This window comes from Calliopsis andreniformis, chromosome 2 (assembly GCF_051401765.1).
Source record: "Calliopsis andreniformis isolate RMS-2024a chromosome 2, iyCalAndr_principal, whole genome shotgun sequence".
Taxonomy (NCBI): domain Eukaryota; kingdom Metazoa; phylum Arthropoda; class Insecta; order Hymenoptera; family Andrenidae; genus Calliopsis; species Calliopsis andreniformis.
In genome coordinates, this window is record NC_135063.1 from 11,948,142 (window position 1) to 11,965,978 (window position 17,837).

Sequence of the window (17,837 nt, forward strand, 5' to 3'; positions counted from 1 at the left end):
AAGTTAGAAAACGGAAGGTCGTTTTGTTTCTTCCTACTTGCGTTAAGAGGATCTTCAGAGGGATTTTCATAAATACGAGTTACGTATTTAATGTGCTGTCGATTCAGTTATTGAAACTAACGTGAGTACACACAATATTACATATTACAACAAATATATTTAACTCTCGTGTCTGTTAACCGACCCATCAATTTATTTATATATTAAACATGTTATGAGTTGTTAGAAATCCCAAATAACTCTTTAACAGTAAAGTATCTCAGGAAAAATATATTTTACATAATGGAATAACACTTAATACACTTATCAATTAATATTCATCTAAAGAGTGTAGTCTCATTACGATATCGAAACAATTAAAATCATGAAAGTGAAGTATTTCCACCCTTCCAAAGTACACAGACCATTTCATACTTTTCACATCTTCAACTGTAACATAAACAATTCTTCAAACAGGCAAACAATTGAAACTCCAACCACTCCTAACTAATTTCTCTAACCACCTAAAACCCCTTACTAACCCTCACGAACTCCCTCAGTAGTCTCAAAAATGACCATCATTCATAATCCCCGAAACCAAAACGTTCTCTCATCCAAACGAAACTCTGTAAGTAACACTTCACTGAAAGTGTTAATACGCAGTCAACATGTGCTCAAGGAGCAGCTTCAATTCCCCCCACTCGTAAACATTAAACCGCCCTTGGAGGGGGCATAAACAGCAAAGGATCCCTGGAACGGTCTGAGGGCAACAAAAACACATTGTTATCGCGACCGAGTGGAGCGAGCTGGTAGCGCGCGTACAGGGCGCGGAGCATTTTTCGCAGTGACACGCCGAAGAAATTCACGGGCACCGTGAGGGTGGTCCGTATAGGGTGGGGAGGGAGAGGGTTTTCGAGGCCGAGTAGGGAGCTTGCGCCTAGGCAGGCCGACTGGTTCGAGCTTGGGAGCTTTAGAGCAGCAGCCAGTCGCCGGCTGCCGGGCCACGACCTCGCGTCTCTTCCGGCTCGTCCCTCTCGACCTTGAGCTACCGCGACCACGCTTCGATCTAACAGTTGTATCCTCGCGGCTGCACCGTGATCCACTCGAAACATAAATCACCGAGCCAGTTCCCCTACATTTTTTTTTTTTTTATTATCATCGAACCTACCCCAGTGACGTCCATTGTTTAACGATTCCAGGAAAAAAGTTCTTTGTGCGAGCTGTTCTGTGAAAGTGAAACGAATCTGGAAGCAGTGCTAAAGGGAGACCAGTACACAGGAAGTGAACGCTGCAGCAGACCCTGCGAGGTGATGAATCGTTTCGGCATGGCGAATGGGTGACGAGGTCCGTGATCCACCGCGGGTTCAAGGTGTTTTTCGGTTACGGGGGAACCATGTGAGGCTTCGACCATGAGGGTGAGTGATTTCTGTGGTTATATTCTTTTTTTACTTCGATGATTTCATGCTTTTTTATCGCGACGGAAGTTTTCAGACAATGTATAGGGACGATTTATGGTAAAACACTGGTTTTTAAGTGGATTGTGAATGCCTGGACGGTGTCGATGCTGACCTCGTAGAGGTCGATGAAATGTCAGTCGGAATTTTCTGTATTGCCGCGTTTGCACGGTGTTACCGTTTAAGCCCACCCGTTGCGTGCGCTGATTTATTGCTCGCCGAACGAGCCACGTAGCGTTTGGATGTAATTATTTTCACGTGACCGCTGTCGGGATTAAACTCCCTCGCTAAGGGACACGTTTTTGCGTTGCGCCTGTGGCGGCGCGTATTAGCTCGACGATCGTTCACGTATTTTTGGGGGGGATGGAGGAGGGTTTGATGTTAGGAGGACTTTGATTGATCCCCTGCGATTTTGGACTGGGTTTATCTGTTTGCACAATTGTAGTGAGGATTTGGTGCGCAGAGGTCATGAAAGGTGATTTCTATCTACAGTGCAGAGGCACTTTTTGACGGTTCTGGATATTGCTAGGTCGGAGGGAGTGCTTTCAATACTTTTAGGATGTTTGTGCTGTGTCTTGTTTTATGGGCTATCGTAAATCGAATTATTGTGATGGTTGTGCAGGATTTTACACTTCTGATAGTACTAGACTGAAGACTGATTACATCAAACCAGCAGTAAAGGCGAGTGGTTTGCAATATAGTAGTTTATTATTATGCTAAGTGATAGCTTAGAATTCTTGAATACTCACACCCATATACACATACATACACAATTTGAATGACTTGCAGTATGTTCACTGGTTTGGCAATAACTTCAGCTTACTTACATTTTTTGCACTATCCTGAAAAATCATAAATTTAAATTGAAATTTCTAGAATTACTTACTCTTTATGAAATATTAAGATCGAGTTCTGGATATTAATATCCTTAATATATTTGTTTTCTTCGTTCTAATGTTCCTTGGAAGCTCATTTCAGATAGGATTTGAATAGGATCCAAGGCTGTCGTATTATTTTCAGTGCTTTCTGTGTAACCCATTTCCTGTTATGAGAAATCGATAATTGCTTTTTAACCGTATGACAGGAACAGATGGCAAAATCCTTGCGAAAGGCTGTGTTGGTACCATGTGCGTTCCAGAATTCCCTTCCCGTTTTTCCTTCAAAGAACTTTGACTCCGCGAGAGCCCGTGGAATCTTGTTAAGCATGCGAGGTACATGTAGGTGCCAGGACCTCGGAAATTAGTACACCGCACAGCGTCATAATCTGGAATCCTTGGCCAGTCGGGCACCGCATATACTTGTGTCTGGCCAAGGATTCATTGCATATTAACGTTGAGCCTTGGGGACACTTTTACAAGGGAAAATATTTAGATTGAATTATGCAAGGTATTTCAAAACACGTGTATATAATTACAGAAGCAAATTAGTAGCAAAGAGATAATGGCAGCACTGTCTTTAAATATTTGTCCTATTTGATTCTGTTTCGAAATTACTTTATTTTTGTATCACCAATTTTCTTCTCATGTCCACATATATTCGATAAATGAATATACCTTGCATATAGTATAGTTAATGCTTTCAATAAAATATTTGTATAAAATTGATCCTACTCTATGCTTTTATATAAATTTGTAAATGAGGAATTGCTATCCTCAAAAATAGCATTGCATGCAGTCAGAACTACGCAGAAATGCAAGACATTTGCAGCAAGGGTGTATTTAAACATTCAATAGTCAGCAAGGGTACACTAGCAACATGTTCACGACATAGTTGTATGATACTACTTGTAGCCTGTGTTTGTATGTAAGACTAAGTTTGTTCTATAACTCGTGTTACAACACATTCAATTGAATGTTACAGCACATTCCACATAAACTGGCCCCTAGAACATCGAGTTTATGGTGAGGGCAGTGATTGTTTCCCACGAAGGAATTGTATAGTATCCAATGTATTGTTCCCTTGATTGTATGCATAAATTACCCTTCGAAAGTGTCTCTCAATCATACGATGCTTTTCTTGTCTACTTTGCCATCTGTTTCGCTTTTATCTATTTATTTGTATAGTTTAATCACTAGTTAATTGATGCCTTAGTAACGTGAATTATAGTTCCATAAATAATCAGTTCATTATTTCCCAATTTTTTTGCAAAACCTGCTTCACATGTCTCTAATTAAATCATTCAATAAAATGTTAGGTATGTCACATACTCCAGTTAATACTCTGAAACTACTTATCAATTTTTATTACAACCATACTGCATAAGGATATTTTTCTCAATGGCGATAACAATGTTCTCCATTACAATGCCATTCAAAAACAAACACAACTGCCTTATCGGTAATTACCTAAATCTACTTACTCAATGAGAAACTCTTCGATTCCCTCCCTTCATAATGTGATCCCCACCTTTCAACTACTGAAACAAACGGTATACGAACGTTTAATGACTGACAATCGATAAGAATCAAGTCCTCTCTCGCACCCATGTATGCCAAGCAAATGAAATCTCCCCGAAGCAATTAAATCGGCAATGAGGTGCGCGTAATTGGTATTTTCCCAAGGAAAATACACGACTCAATCGAATGGCATATCGTAGCTCGAGGTAACAAGATTTCTCCTAATTTCACGTACCAGCTACGACTTCCGTCGAGTCTTGATTATTGTCCTCGCCGAACACAGCTGCGGGTTCAACTATCGTGAATCACCTCTCATTATCGATTAAGTCGCAGCGATTCACGCGCGAGCATTCCAAGAACTGAAAGTTGCACGAACCAACAACCACCATCCGAAATCACGGTCCTAGTCGTTCCAGTTTACGCGTTTACCGCGGCGACACGGAAGAGAGGCGTCTTCGTAATTTCGCGAGTCATCCGCGATAATCTTGCGAAAAGTTTTTCACTGCGTCAGCTTCGCGATAGCGACGAAGTACCCTAAAAGACGAGAGCGTCCGATAAAATGGCTAAACTCGGACGCTACTGGACGGTCGGTTTGTAAATTGAACTCGGAACTTTCGAGATCGTGCACTTTAGTTCGCTTAATTGCATTAGCAACGCTGGGACTGTCAAAGCAGTTAAAATGATTGGTATCAGTTTTCTTATAAAAGTTCCTCAGACTTTGATTACTAGCGCGCTCTAGTATCTGTATAGTTTTTTACGGGTTTTTCGTTACGACTAACTAACCTTTTTTTTTTTTAAATTAGAGTGATGTTTAATTAGATGTGAAATAGGGTTATCTGATATTGCAAAATATCATGAAAATTGTGATAATTAGATAAAGAATTGAGGGTTAAATTTGTGGTATTAGATGTTTGGAATTTTCAGGGATTTTCATTGCAATATCTAGATGATCTGTTTCAGAAAATACAAATGCATTCTCTACAGCAATTAATTAAAACACTCAATCAACTCTCCCCATGATTACTAACACTTACAATTACACATCGATGCTTCCACATACTCTGTATTCCATTTTTCGCAACAATCAAAGTTGTGCTACACCATTCGCGAACACTTCATCACTTTTGCTGGCATTCAAAGGGGGTTAATTAACTGTGGCGCGTAAAGCAGTACGTTTTCGCGTAAAAATTCCGCGCACAAAATTTTCAACACGTTTCGGTCGCAGAATTCGGGGAATAAAGGAAGAAATGTTCGCTAAAAATTGGCAACTGTAAACGAGGGCGAAACACCACGGGCCCTCGAGCGGGCCGACAAATTCGACGATGACGACCGTGTTATTTCTCATTCAGTGGACGACCCGAGTTACGGATCGTCTCTCTTGCAAGTCATTTCAAGCAATTTTCTTGCACGCCCGTAAACTTACGCGGCTGCCTGTAAACCGTAAATATCCTGGATACGTTTACCTCGGAAAATATGATAAAATGGGAGCCTCTGGCTCGCTAAACAATCCTCTCGGGCTTCCTTTGATCTTAGTCCACGGGGTAGCGTAAATATTCTGCTGATCAAAAATTTGGGCACTGCGACGATATATGCAAATCGAGAGGAATTTTGTTTGTTTTTTCTTTTCTTTATTTCTTTTTTTTTTCAAATCGCCAATTTATGGATTTGGAAAGAGCATAGTTGGGGGATTATATGCACTAATTGGGTTTGAAAAGGGAATTAAAACTGGCTGTGAAGGTACTATTAGGATATATTGATTCGATAAATGGTATGGTTCATTTTTGTGCAGATCTAACTGTGTTTTTCAAATTTAGAAAATTATTAGTTGGATAGAGTTAGTGGTAAAACGAGTGACATATGGTTTTTATTTTCTTTGTTACTTTTGCTCTTTTAACCAGAGGGCTCGCTCAACGTTTTAGTACGCTTTGATTTCCCTTCCACTTAAATTAGGATTATGGATTTCGAATAGTTTACGAAAGAGGTTCGTAAAACTATCGCAAGGGAAATTCTCGAAGCGAGTGCATTTCGTTTCGATGGAACGAAAATTGTGTTCCACGTTTCCCTTTGTACCATTCTCCTTTGACAGCCTCTGCTGTGCAAGACCTTTGAATTTGAATGGAATCCAAGAAAATCGTACAGTTTCTGAAGCTTTGTGCGAACTTCCCATTTCCTTATGACAAAGTAGCGATTGGCGTTCAATTATTTATAGTTCATTAAATCGAACATCAAAATTCATCGCGGTGATTTATAACGTGACTCACTGCACGTAATGAATATTTTTTCTCTTTATTCATGAATGAAAGTGTGGAAATTGCGGCGTATAAGGTTTTGATTTATTCATAACTTCAGAAATAGAACGTTACAAATATATGAGGCAATTTAAATTTGAATTATTGATATCATTTACATTCAACAAATGTTACATTCATTGTAAATAATACCACTCCTCAAAATCTGTTATTCATAATCTAAATCTCATAGTTAACATTCGATACGTATCTCCTTCTATTAATAACATAAGAGGAAATTGAGTAGCGCATAAATTGCTCTCAGAAAATAAGCGTTCTTCGCAAGACTTAAAAAATTGAAATGAATTTATCTGAATGAATCTCCCCAAAAATGGGACGCAAAATTCCACTCTCAAAGCTTCCTCTCTGCAGACGAGTCTCGATATCCGTTTCCCATTCGCCTTGGCGCTCGCCACCGTAGCCACCGCCAACGATCAATCACCTTGATAATTAATGATGCCCATTTCTAATTATCCGTGTCCTCGTTGATCAGTATCCGTGCTTTCCGTTCGATCGAGCCAGCTCGACGTTGTTACAGACACACTCGAAATCGGTTCTCGGGCGTCCATAAATCCTGGTCGGGGAGAAACGGGGCTCGTTGGCACGCGCGGATATCCACGCAACAAGATCTCCTCGCGGCGAGAAAATATCACGTAGAAGTCGAGGCGCAGACCCCAGCCCGAGCGAAGGAAACGTACGAGCTCGATTTGGAATACGTGGGAACTGCGAAATAACGAAAAGTCTGTGAATCGATGGCAGGAAAAAAGCTGCTCGTAAAATGATGTTTGGATACCTTTCCACCTTCGTCCCTTTCTCTCTTCTCATTGCCGCTGCTTCTTTTCCTGTTCCCTGTTTGCCGCGACCGCGTAACGACGCGCGAAGAAAAAGCGCCAGTAATGATACGTGGGAATCGCGGAGATATTTGAATTTCCAAGCGTAGGTTCGGCTGCTGCAACGTTAATGCACGCGTTACAAATAATGTCAGACCCACGACGGTATTTGCATTTTTATTGTAATAGTCTGGAGTTGGAACGGCCGCGTCTTCGAACTTTTCGGACGGTCATTGTTATTTAAAGCAGCCTGGAATAATGAGGTTTGAGGAACGACCAAATGGAAGGCACTTGGGAATCCTTGCGACGGTGCATTGATGTTACTTTGGAGCCTTTTTGGGGAATTTCAGCCTGGTATGAATAATTGAGATTTTCGTGACTCGATTTCGAGACGTGAGATTTTAACTTAAAATGGTAGCGCAGAGGAGAGAGTAGGGTTTTCTGAAGCAAGATATCACAGGGTAATTATCAAAATAAAAAATTTCTGGGTATTTCGTATGGAGTGTGCAGCTTAAGCGTAAACGTTATGGAGCTTATGAAATTTTTTTAATCTTCTACTGTTTCTCTAAAGAAAGCGCAAACTTCTCTGTAGGTATTAAATTCAGACAGTAATACGAGTAATATTAATTTAGAGAAAAATAAACTATGAAACTGAGTTAGAGTGTTAAGAAAAAATTGGACTTTAAACTACTCTAATCTACCCTCTCTGTAAATTACTTCACTGCGAACGAATCTCAAAATTGAAGTCTTTCAGTTTCTCCATAAATCAATTTTCAAACGTTAATAAACACTTCTCGTTATTATTTCCACAGATAAATTCTGTTACTAAATTTTTGGCCTCACTCGTCAACCGATACCACTTGAGTTATTACCGAATGAACTTCTGATATCTGAAATAATTACAAGCTGTTTAATATTTCTATTTAATTTGCAATCTCAAATGAGGAGTGCTGACAATATTAATTACACGGTTCACCAGATGAAGCGTGCTTGTAGCAGCAACATGTATAATATAAAGATACACTGATACGTTCCCGAGCGAGGCAGACCATGGTACAGCTGCCTGCGAAGTAATGGTCGAAATTGGCGCGCATCCCACGTTTTCATAATCCTCTTACATTTTCAGTTAACTGGGTCGTCGGAAATTATACATCGTTGCGTTCACGCCTGTCTGTTCCATGGCAAACAACAGAGAGACGCGTGCGCTGCACGATCAAGAGAAAAATAAATCGGTTCGATGCGTCGAGGAATCACACCCTCTATCGAAAATCCTCGGGCGAATAAAAATGATCCGATTATCGGAAATAACAACGCTCGCTGTTTCCCTGTCGGGAATATGACCACGCGATGCGTGACATCGAATTCGCATTAATGGTCGTTCGCTGGCTGTTAATGTTAGGAAACGTTTGTCTGCTAATAAACGCTGGCTAATAGTAAGTACCTGCGCAGGAAGATTATCGTTCGTGCGCAAATATTTAGTAACCTTTGGGTTTAACGCAGCTGTGAGGCGTTGGTACTGACCTGACCAAATAGAAAGTTCAGTCGCGATCGATAACGAAGTAGTGTTCAAGGCAATGTAAATGGGATGCTGCTCCAATGACTTAGGGATTAGAGGTAAAGCATTTCAGTGGGTTCTGAAGTGGTTAGAGTTGTAGAGTAGTTTATAATTATAGATATTTAGTTTATGCTTTCCTGGTTCTACTTTGGAGATTGCATATAGAGTGAAAATATTGTATAATAGAGTATGACTAATAAATATATGGTATTTAAGAGAAGAATAATTATATCGTCAGGTTTTTGTAGTTCATATAGGACTTTTGATATTTTATAAATTCAGACACTTTGAAATGGGCGCTCAGAATTTCTTTGTAACCGATTTAGGAATTCGATAGTTGAATTGCTGGTCCAATACTAGTGTGGTTAAATAACAGAAATGAAGTTCACTTCAATTTATTCGTGAAATATTCTAGCCTGTTTACCATGGACTTACGAATACGCTACTTGTCTGATCATATTCTGTTTGTTCTACTGGTTGCATCTCTCCACCTCTGCACGTCCCACTCCGCAGCTTTAAATCTACAGTAATCCCCGAAACGTAGCAATTCTAATCAAGATAATTTTACTCACTCAACCAGATTGTATTCTTTGACTAAATATACAGAATCTTCTCAAAATTAATATCTAAAATTAAAAAGCTTCTTCGAACAAGCTCGTGAAACACAATCTAGAGACACTTACACCGCTCTCGCAGCACAATTTAATAAGCAGAGAAGATTACAGTGCGCCACGACCAGGTTAATATACTCCCAATATCCTGCAGAAGCTGCTCTGTACTAAAATTCCACGAAGGTACGGGGTGACACGGATGTTCCTGAATAGACATATCGAATTATTGAAAGTAGAGTTATCCTTCGTGCCGAGACAGAGGCGATCACCCAGGCTGGATTTGCATGCCTAATGTAATCATGCTAATCGATGAAAAAGTTTTCATCGTGCAACGTGGAGAGAACGGCGAGAAGACGAGGGTAGGATGAGGGTGAGAGAGGGAGGATTATAAGAGAAGCGGGCACGGTCTTTGAAGGCTGGTAAGCATCCTATAACCGACGAGAAAGCTCCACGACGAAGACGCGGCAACTTTTCGGAATATTCGCGTTGCAACTGGCGTGTCGAACAGAACGAGTAACATTTAAATTCATGGCAATCAGATCCGATTGAAAAGTTGAACGTGACCTCAACTTCTGGGGTAGTTATCGCGAGAAACGTGAAAGAAATGAAGAAGAACGCGGCGCACGAATGTCCTCGCCGTATCTGCGACACGTTACAGAAACGAGTTCAGGGAGACTCCGAGGAAGAGATTTACATGATCCCTCTTGAATTATCGTATCTAAATTTTAACTTAATCAAGGGACCCTCGTTTGTCTCCTTCGTTGCTGATTTTTTTGCTTCGTGACTTAATTTTTTAGCACTGCCAATTTTTAATGTATAGAGGTCGTACATGTTTCTTGGATTATACTTCGTCTCATTTAATGCAGTCTTAGAAAGTTGTATACTTAGCACAGTTTCTTTTTTACTAGGAAACTATGAAATAGTTTACAAAGTTGGACTGAAAGTAAGGCAGATAAAAATGTGAATTTTTATGAATAGCTTCGGGAGTGTTAGTAGCTTTTGAAAGTCGATACTGTGAGATGAAACTCGTAAAATTGTTATTTCTAAGAAGGTATATCGGTGGATTACCCTGCAACGATTTGAAAGAAATTTTATATAGCAGATAAAAGTAACGCGCCTGTTTTCTTGTAACTGAGGTTCCTCGAATTTAACCTTCTCGCTTCTCATATGCTCAAGACACATTTCACAAGAAATAAAAAAAGGTACTATCTTTTTACAAATACTGTCAACATGTAATCAGATTTTAGTTGCCACATATAAGTACGTATCCATTTGTGAATATAAGAAAATTTCAGACTCATCATATATAGTCATCATTTCAACTTCAAATTACGAATTCGAAGGAAAACAGAGAACAAAATAATTCGCAATATGGTGTCGACATTTTCTTTTTTACTATTTGAAACAAATAAGAGAAATACATATGCACTAGCTCGCAGTTCCTTAACCAGTGGAAATAGCTCTGACAGACGCAAAGTAGAAACTAATATCTACTAAACGAGATACCGGCAGAGAATAACGAGAAAATATTATATCCACTCGGAATTTTTAATTTAACTGTTGGGAAACTCGATTGCAAAGTTTGGGGACGCGACTCGCGATGCGGATCTCAGTGAAACATAACAGAGAGTAATGAGAAAAAAGATGGTGGTCTTGTTGGTGAAAAATTGAAATAACAAATACACAACTGGGGATTTGAGAAAAACTATCATTTATTACTTATTACTTAAATGTGAATAAACCCTACCTTGCATAAGTATTTGGACACTTTCATAAGACTGAATATTCATTAAATATCTACACTTTTTTTATTTACACTAACTTATACTCATCAGTGATTGTAGACCTTATAGAATCGTCTGAGATAAGGTTTGTAGCCAAAAGTATATCATAGAAGTTTCCTTGGTGTATTTTATATATTATAACAATGTGAAAGTCTTCGAATACTTATACACAGTAATATAGAGGGTGATCAGGTTATCTGGAAACCCTTTAATAAGAGTTGACAGCACTTACAATGCTAACAACAATTACAATAAATGCTACCAACATTCAGAAGGTTTCCAGATAACCTGATCACCCCGTATGGACTGTCCAAAGGGTAAAAATGGTCATACAAAATCGTGAGAAAATAATCGAATTTCCCTTTCACCCTCCTAACCCCCATCGCCATCAATAACCCTACCCAACATCTATTAACAAACAAAATCATATCTCTCTAAATCCCAGCCATTTTGCCGCAGGTGTCTCGTTGTGGCGACGTATACACCCACTATTCGAGTCGATCGAGTCCGTTCTCTGCCGAATCGCGATGAATTCGTTAGTGAGAAAGCCGCGCGTTCGCGTGGAAAGAACAGGTAGAAATACGGCACAGCCGTGGAAAAAGGAAATTGGACAGGGGGTGTGTGACCGTGGTGGGGGATGGCAGAAGAAAATGGTAGAAGTCGGAGGAGCAATGGGATAAATAAAAGCGAAGAAAAAAGTTGGGGCGCGAGTAGAATGCGGTGTTTGCATAATGTATGAAAATTTCGAAGACACTCTCTCAGGGAATCATAAGATCAGCCTAAGGGGTGGGGGGACGAGTCGGGGGGCGGAGGAAGTTGCGACATCGGAGGTGAAAGGAGGTCGAAGAATAAAGAGGGTTCGCGAGAAGCTGCTTGGCGACCAGAGTCGGTGAGTTTCTCGAATCCTTGTTGCGCTCGGCGACGCGCTCGGGTCGCAGGGCTCCTCGTACCCTTCAGTCAACTTGTTTCGGAAGTTGTTTCTTATTTATTCATGAATCGCGACGCGTAGCTGCAGCGGGCCGCGAAATGGCTCGAAAAAGATTTTCGTCGCGGAGCCTCTGCCCCTGGTCGTCGCCTCTTATGGAAATCCATTACACTTGTAATGTCGAGTCTCTGGGATTTCGCGAGGGAAATCCAGCGATCCATCGGTCGCCCTCGTTCCTGAAAATTCAATTTTCACTGTCGTCGCTTTGCACCCTCGGTCGGTCTGTTTCGGTTAAAACAAACCCCTCGTTATCTGTGATTTAATCCCATTGCGAACGGATTGAATGGAGACGGTGGGGTAAGCAACGGTTTGATGTTGAGGACCGAGGGGTGTTTATTGAGAGTTATGTTCTTGTTTTGGGGAAGAGAGTGAATGCTCGATTAATGTTTAGGAGCTCGAGTGTATTTTTAGTTCGGAATTTTTGCGTTCAAACGACGTACTCTGGTGCTTCTGCTTGCTTGAGATTGATTATCTGTCGTGGATGGATTATAGCGCGCCAGCGAGTCGTTTGTTGAGATATCAATTAATCACTCGCCAAAAATAGATTGACGCATTATGTTCCTAATGCTGCGACACCATCCATTATAATCTATTAGCCGAACGAGACGTAATGGTCGTCTGGAGAATTGTATCGGATCTCGAGGCTAATTACACTTAGAAGTGTGCGACAAGACGACGTATTTTCTTATCAGAGTAAATAATATATTAATAAATTTATGGTTGAGTATTTGAATACTTGGATATTTGAGTATTTGAATATTTGAATATTTGAATACTTGAATATTTGAATATTTGAATATTTGAATATTTGAATATTTGAATATTTGAATATTTGAATATTTGAATATTTGAATATTTGAATATTTGAATATTTGAATATTTGAATATTTGAATATTTGAATACTTGAATACTTGAATACTTGAATACTTGAATACTTGAATACTTGAATACTTGAATACTTGAATACTTGAATATTTGAATATTTGAATATTTGAATATTAGAATATTTGAATATTTGAATATTTGAATATTTGAATATTTGAATACTTGAATACTTGAATATTTGAATATTTGAATATTTGAATATTTTTCGGTGCCTGAAAATTAACAAATTAAATTTTTCTAACGACAATATAGTCTGGTTTGTTCCAAAGAGACGTTCCACGAGCATTCAACATCTGAACCGTTCGATAAATCGATCTTGCCAGTTTCCCTTCCTGGCGGGAAAAGTGAATGCACGGAAATATTTACCAAGCTTCTGGGCAACACGGTTGGCACATGCTGTAATAAATCCTTGACGTGGCTGGAGAACATTCGTCCTCCGTGGAGAAATTTCTTCCTCCTTATAAATTTTCGAATGGGTCCAAACGTATACGGAGTTCCTTTGTATTATGAACGCTTTGACGATTCTCATTCATCTGTTAGCAGTATCACACCCCCGACGATGGCAAATTTTACTTGTTCCGAAACCGTTCCGAAACGTCAAAATTTATGGTAATTTTATGCGATAAATCAAATACAGGAAATGAAGCCATGAAAATGTTAATAAATTTGTATCCATACAGATATGGTGCTTGTGAAATTGACAGGATGTCGTGTTTTCCTTCGAACATTGTGTACCTCTTCATTTTTATATATTCTTATGCATGATAGCATTGTCACTTTCTTTATTCTCTCAGCGTGGGTGACTCTAAAACTCTAATATTTAAATCTTCAAATATTCAAATACTAGATACGCGAAATATCTGTTCCAATTTTTAACATACAAATGCTGAAATACTTAGTTCGTCAAATATTTAAATATCAAAGCTTTATGATTTTAGATTTTTAATTTAAAAAGTTTCAAATATTTAAATATGTAATTCCACGAATTAAAAGATTTTTCAATTTTCACTATCCCTTTTATAAGATTCACGTTTTTTAAGTTTCTCAGCTGCCAAGCAGCTTATGAATACATGAAAATTCATAAAATTCATGAATGGTCTGTCTACAAAAAGAGACGATCGTTAAAGATCAAATAACTCGGACGAATCAAGCCCGAACTCAAACGCAAATACGATTCTAAGATCGCGAACAGTTCGGTTTCTCCCCTCCGATCGAGAACTATTTGCTTCGGGGCAAATTCTTCATGGTAGACCCTGGCTGGCTCTGTAGATTCACAAAGGTCCTCAGGAAGCGACCCAGGCATTCCATTGTTCGCCTAAGTGTCCCAAACGTTTACAGAATGTCCACTAGATGCCCTATTGTCTGTCTAAACGTCCAGTACGTCTATATGATGTTCCTCGAACAGCATTATGCTGGCTGGGTAACTGCATTATCTCTGTTTATTATGTAACTCTGAAACAGCTAAGCCTCATTTAAATACATATGCATACAGGCTGGCCAAAGAACATCCACGCGATATCCGTTTAAACAGGGAGCCGCATAATAAACGAAGATGTAATTTATCGGCGTAGACTAGCATGATTGTACACAAAGGAATTTCCTATAATAACTGTTCACTTGAAGCATTATTATATGCGTTACGACTACAACTTGTGATGTATCTTCAATAGAGACTCAGTAATTTCTGTGTTGTTGTGGATGAGGAGTGAAAATGGAAGAGGTTTTGATGTCTCTGGACATGAAAAGGCCGAAAAATTTGTAGAATTTAGGTTTCGTTGAATACCTGAGACACGGCTGACCAAAACAGTGTAATTCTACTTATACCTCTAGTCGATAGCAGATGTGCATTATTTAGATAAAGAATTATTTAAAATTGAAATTATCTAATCCATTCAATCCCTAAAATGCTATGTTGTAACAGGAATAATCTCTTTTAATTGCTACGAGACGTAATTACTAATCGTTAGTACATCCTCTGATTAAGTGACCCAATTCATTTCGTATAACATGCATTTCTGAACCCTAATTGAAACTGAAATTAGAAAGGCATTAGAGAAATGCATACTTGAACTTATAAAACGTGGTTCCCAGCTCTCTTACTAAACGAGAAAGACTCCATAGAACAAAACTTCTCACAACCTCAACCGTTTTATCAAGATTTTATCAAAATTTCACTCGGTTAATTGAAATTTCAACGACGTTCAGTCCCGTGTCGCTGAAATTCGTTTAATTAAACAGAAATTACCGGCGAGGGTGACCGTTGAACATTTTTAGGACGATTCCAGTTTCGTTCCATATGCATGGAGCTTCATTACACTTTTGAAAAATTCATAAGAATTCCGTACAGTCGACGAATAACTTTATAGCATAAATTCCACGATACGACGCAATTTCACAATCATACATAACACGTTCCACCTCGCCGCTTCCAACTTTCAATTTTCGTTGATCCCGACGAATACCAAACCACGAACCGAATAGCCGAAGCATTCATTACCGCGAAGGGACGCTTCTCATTATCAAGACCGGAAGAAAAATAGACGCTGCCGAAGTAAACGTTGCATCGGTAGCTGAATAATTTTCACGTTCATATGGGAAGACGTTAAATAATGCAGGCAAACAGGACGCTGGAACTGAAACTAAACCGAGTTGCGAAAATTCTGCTATATTCTCTTCCTGTTTTACTCCCTACGTTCGACTCCCCAGAAATTCCCTGCAATTACTCGAAATACACAGTAAAACTCGCTTTGCGAACGAACTCGCAAGATATCCCGCGGGTGGCTCGAACCTCGGTGCAATTTCGAAAAATCGTCGGGGATCGCGTTCGACGCGGCGATTTCGATTATCGGTAACTGCTTTGAATTTAGATTAGTCGTTAATCGAATTCATTTTCAGAAATTTCGTTCTACTTGTAAAACGAGAAATCGGGAGAATACGTGATCATGGATATCCTGGAAGGGTGTTCTTCGTGAATCGAGGGTGGCTCGATTCTACGGTTACGTTTTCAGCGAGTATTCTCGTTTATCGAGCAATATCTTCCTTCGCGAGGTCTGCAGGTGTAACGAGAAATAATTTCGAAAGTAGCAGTGACCACATTTCTTTGGAAAAGCCGATCAGCGACGATAAATTATGAGCGAGATCGCGTAGTTGAACCTGCGGGTGGGGGATTAAAACTAAATTCTGAACTCTTACAGAACGCCGTGGTCTGTTGGAATGTACATATAGTTACTGTGGCGCGATAAATCTCCTCGGTTTCTAATAATGTGTGACAGAATGCAAAATTGCATCGGTTTTAATCTGGAGCAAAGGGTTGTTTATATTTCTGTCCCTTCGGCCAGGGAGCATTCGTGAACTGAATCTGAGATCATATGGGGTCCCACGAATTTAGTGGAGTTCAGAAATGGATACGTACGAGTTCTACACCTCTAAATTTCAATTCCTTGAAAGTAGAAATAGTGATCTGAGCGAGGGTTTCGTTCGTGTAGGTGGTAGAAGTAATGGATCTTTAAAGAATTGTAGAATGGTAGTCTATAAGGGTTGGTTGTGCAATAAATATTAGGTCGCCTGTTTTTATTTTCAATTCAAAATTCACATATTCTCCCGCCTTCTAATAACTTCAGAGGCACGCGATACATATTTTAATTTATCGTAGATATTTTACACGAATATCTATAATTATTCATTAAATTTTACATGTTATATCATCCATTAAAATAGGTTTCATTTTTCTTTAAATATTCGTTTAATTAATTTACACGTATACTAGAACTAAATATCTCTCTTTCTAAAAGCACCACGACACTGCAATCTAATTAGGAATATCTATTAAACGGTTCCCAACTTAGTTTCGCCTCCTCCCCATTACATTAGATTAATCGTTAACTGAGCGATCCCCCTCCTCTTTATCTCTTCTCCCTGTTTCTTCTTATATTTCTCCGTGAGCTCCTGCGATAGTAGTATCAGTAAACGAGAGAAATTTCTTCCACTGGCAGCGAACGCTGACTGTAAAATTTACTAGCGCACGACCAATCAGGAAACGAGAGAAATGAGTAATCTACTGCTCAGGGTAATTATCGTACGAGCTAAAGGAAATTAGAGGGGTCTGATGCTGTTTGGTTCACACAATTTCAGCGGGAAATTGGATTAATGAGACTGTTTCGTGGGAAAGCAGTCATAATTGCGACACCGTCAAAATTTGTATTCTGTTTCGCTCTCTCGACTTGTCGATCCTCGCAGCTGAACCGAATCGACAGGTCAGAGGTCTATTTTCATAGTTCTGGACAGGTGAATTATACGGCGGGATTAACGATAATTTGACGCAATTTTGCGGCCTTTTAATTCCTATGGAATCATTTTCCAGCTGACGGAACTGCTGAGAAAGAGAATATAATGGCCAGCAGTGGTATCGAACGTGAACTATGATTACGATCTTCCTGTTGGGCTCTGCTGGAACGGAAGCACTTACTGGTTCGTTTTGAAAACGTGCTAGAATACCTATTTAACGTTTCATTGGCAAACTCTGGCCGTTTCGCTGGAAAATTTAATATATTTGGCGGTTCACTGATGCAAATTCTTGGTTGTAAAAGCCTTCGTGAAAGTAAAACTTTAATGGAAAATTCCGAGATGGATTAACTAACAAAATTCTTTTGAAACGTTACAAAAGGATCGTACGATCTTCGGTACACAAATTACAGTGTGAGTTGCACTGAAAAGGGTTCGTGCTCCCTGTTTAAATAAATTGAATCAGTCTTGTACACATCAGAAGTCGTTCTTTTTTCTCAGTAACATATTTTAATCTACACATAGCTTCGAAGGAAATTCACTAAAAAATTCGCTTCCCAGTTACGTTCACTGTAATTACGTCAAGAACGGCTCTTTGTTAGCTTTATACAGTTTTTTAATAAAACGTGTCGATGGTTGATCCATCAACGAAGCGGCTTCGTTTAATCCTCTTACGATCCAATTACCCAGGCCATTATTTCTAAAAACTTTAGGATGGATTATGCTCTCGAGGTTTCATAAATTCTTATCGAAATTAAAATCTCTCTGTGAGCGAACGCTGTCCACCT

General features: G+C 39.3%; 1 protein-coding gene across 3 annotated transcripts in view; it reads left to right on the forward strand.

Annotated features, from left to right (window-relative positions):
• Positions 1 to 908: 908 nt before the first annotated feature.
• LOC143186326 (dipeptidase 1) overlaps positions 909 to 17,837 on the forward strand; it is a 143,863-nt gene continuing 126,934 nt past the window's right edge. For 2 of the 3 annotated variants that reach the window (XM_076389917.1, XM_076389926.1), the window contains exon 1: positions 910 to 1,394. In XM_076389917.1, coding sequence (XP_076246032.1) covers positions 1,389 to 1,394 — 6 coding nt within the window. In that variant the 5' untranslated portion in view covers positions 910 to 1,388. Of the gene's footprint in view, positions 1,395 to 17,837 lie in introns of all 3 variants that reach the window. The other variant, XM_076389936.1, reaches the window with a different exon arrangement.